The sequence below is a fragment of the Octopus sinensis genome, linkage group LG11 (assembly GCF_006345805.1).
Source record: "Octopus sinensis linkage group LG11, ASM634580v1, whole genome shotgun sequence".
Lineage (NCBI taxonomy): Eukaryota > Metazoa > Mollusca > Cephalopoda > Octopoda > Octopodidae > Octopus > Octopus sinensis.
The window spans coordinates 68,812,974-68,814,923 of NC_043007.1; the positions used below are offsets into that span (position 1 = coordinate 68,812,974).

The following is a 1,950-nucleotide window of genomic DNA, read 5'->3' on the forward strand; positions in this document are numbered from 1 at the left end:
AGTAACTATCAAAACAAAGGTAGCATCAATAACCATGGAATAACTAATAATAATAATAATATTAATAGGAATAATAATGTTAATAATATGAGCAATGCTAATAGAGAAAATATCGGGAATGAAGACAACATTGATATCTATAACAGCAATATACATTCGGATATAAATACAAGCAATAATAGTAGCAATACCAATAATGTGAGGAATTATGATAGGGCTATAGAACTAAATGATAGTGTAAACGGATCGATAAATGATAACACTGCTTTAGATAACAACATTAACTATAATAACGATAAATATACTCATAATAATCAGAATAGCAACAATATGGGATATCTATCCTTAAATAATTCTACATCTGAAGATGATCCCCCTAGGTGTAATTGTAGAATTAAGTCAAAATGCCCGGCACCTGGTCTGTGTGGGGTAAATAACGTAATCTATAAATGTACCATAACTACTGAGAATAGCAAATTTTTTTATTTAGGTTGTACTATAAAATTTAAACAAAGAGTTAGCAACCATATCTCCTCTTTAAGGTTACGTCATAAAGCTGGTTGCACCACACTTTCAAGTAAGATCTGGGAACTCAAAAATAATAATATTAAATATAACCTTAATTGGGAAATAGTTAGAAGAGCGATGCCTTATAGAAATAACAGGGCTGGTTGCCAACTCTGCTCCATGGAGACATATGAAATTCTAAGGCATAGAAAAAGATAGGAATTTGTTAAATAACCGTATAGAATTGGGTCTATCTTGTATTCACGCGAAAATTAAGACTCTTAAATATTTTAAATAAAAATCGTATAGAATAATCGTATGGAGCTAGGTCAATCTTGTTTTTACTAAAAAATCAAAACTCTAATATATTTTTAAATAGATATCTGTGAGCTCTTCCACTGGTGTTCTTTCTTTCTAACTGTACCTGGTTTAGAACACAAAGAAATAAATGGTATTTGTACGTTGCCAAAGAAATTTTAATTGACTATATAGTTAATTTAATTTAATCTAATTTTAATCTAATCTAATTAACCCAACTTAAATCAAAGAAGTTGCTAATACTTCATAATTCTATTCTAAGTTTATTAAGTAATGCTACTCCCTTAATAATAATATAAGGAATTTTCACTATGATTTTAACTATTTTTTTAATAAACAATACTCTCACACCTTTTACTATAGAAATTAATTGACGTCTAGGTATAGACCTAAAGTCTGTCTTACAATGTATAAACATTTGTATAAATAGTAACAATAATAAATAAATAAATAAATAACCTCCTGTTCTAGTATTGCACTTAAACCTCTTAATGTATTTTCCTCTACTGATAGCCTTTGACTCCTTTGATACCTTCTTTTGTTCTCTTTATATTCTTATATCTGCTTTTATCTCTGCAGGATTGGCAGTTAACAGCTGTAAGCTGGTCAAAAGTAATGTTCTCTTTTATAAATCTCAGATTCCTGCAACTCTGACCTAGATTTTCTGTCACCACAGAAATAAACTATTCTGTGTAGGTTGTGTACTTACACCCCTTCCTCTCAGTTGTCTCATAATGACCTATTTGGGCGGTTTTTCTGCTTCACTAACTTCTTTTAGCCAATATAATTCCAACATAGTAGTTTTGTGAAATGAACAGAAATGTGATCAACATCTCATATATCGGGAAATTATATCTACATTATTATGGATAAATTCATCGTCTCTGAGTATGAAATATCTCCTCATATCTCCGGAAATTACACCTGCATTATTATGGATGGATTTACCTTTTCTGTGAAGCTAACAAACTTTTTTGAAGCCTTTTATAAAACTGTGCATCATTAGTGAACTTTTGAAGTCTGCCTACAATCTAACTCTGCTTTTTATAGAACTCTCTTCGATTCTTCATGAGTGTAGCCTCACCCCTTAGGATGTTTGGAAAACTCATATGTGTTTTGGCTGAT

The 1,950-nt window shown here is 30.4% G+C and overlaps 1 protein-coding gene across 1 annotated transcript; it reads left to right on the forward strand.

The window, feature by feature from the left end:
- The first annotated feature begins 87 nt into the window (after positions 1 to 87).
- On the forward strand, positions 88 to 1,484 carry LOC115217684 (myb-like protein D). Its single transcript, XM_029787435.1, has 3 exons — positions 88 to 382; positions 887 to 958; positions 1,405 to 1,484. Exons 1-3 carry the CDS (start codon positions 88 to 90, stop codon positions 1,482 to 1,484), a joined length of 447 nt encoding a protein of 148 aa, XP_029643295.1.
- The last annotated feature ends 466 nt before the right edge of the window (positions 1,485 to 1,950 follow it).

What these genes read in the sequence shown, in the direction of transcription:
- LOC115217684 (XM_029787435.1), top strand. Translation starts at nt 88, where the DNA reads ATGAGCAATGCTAATAGAGAAAATATCGGGAATGAAGACAACATTGAT. An exon ending in TGAAGATGATCCCCCTAGGT is followed by an intron (nt 383 to 886) that starts GTAATTGTAGAA and finishes ATTTTTAAATAG; the next exon opens with ATATCTGTGAGCTCTTCCAC. An exon ending in AGAACACAAAGAAATAAATG is followed by an intron (nt 959 to 1,404) that starts GTATTTGTACGT and finishes TTATCTCTGCAG; the next exon opens with GATTGGCAGTTAACAGCTGT.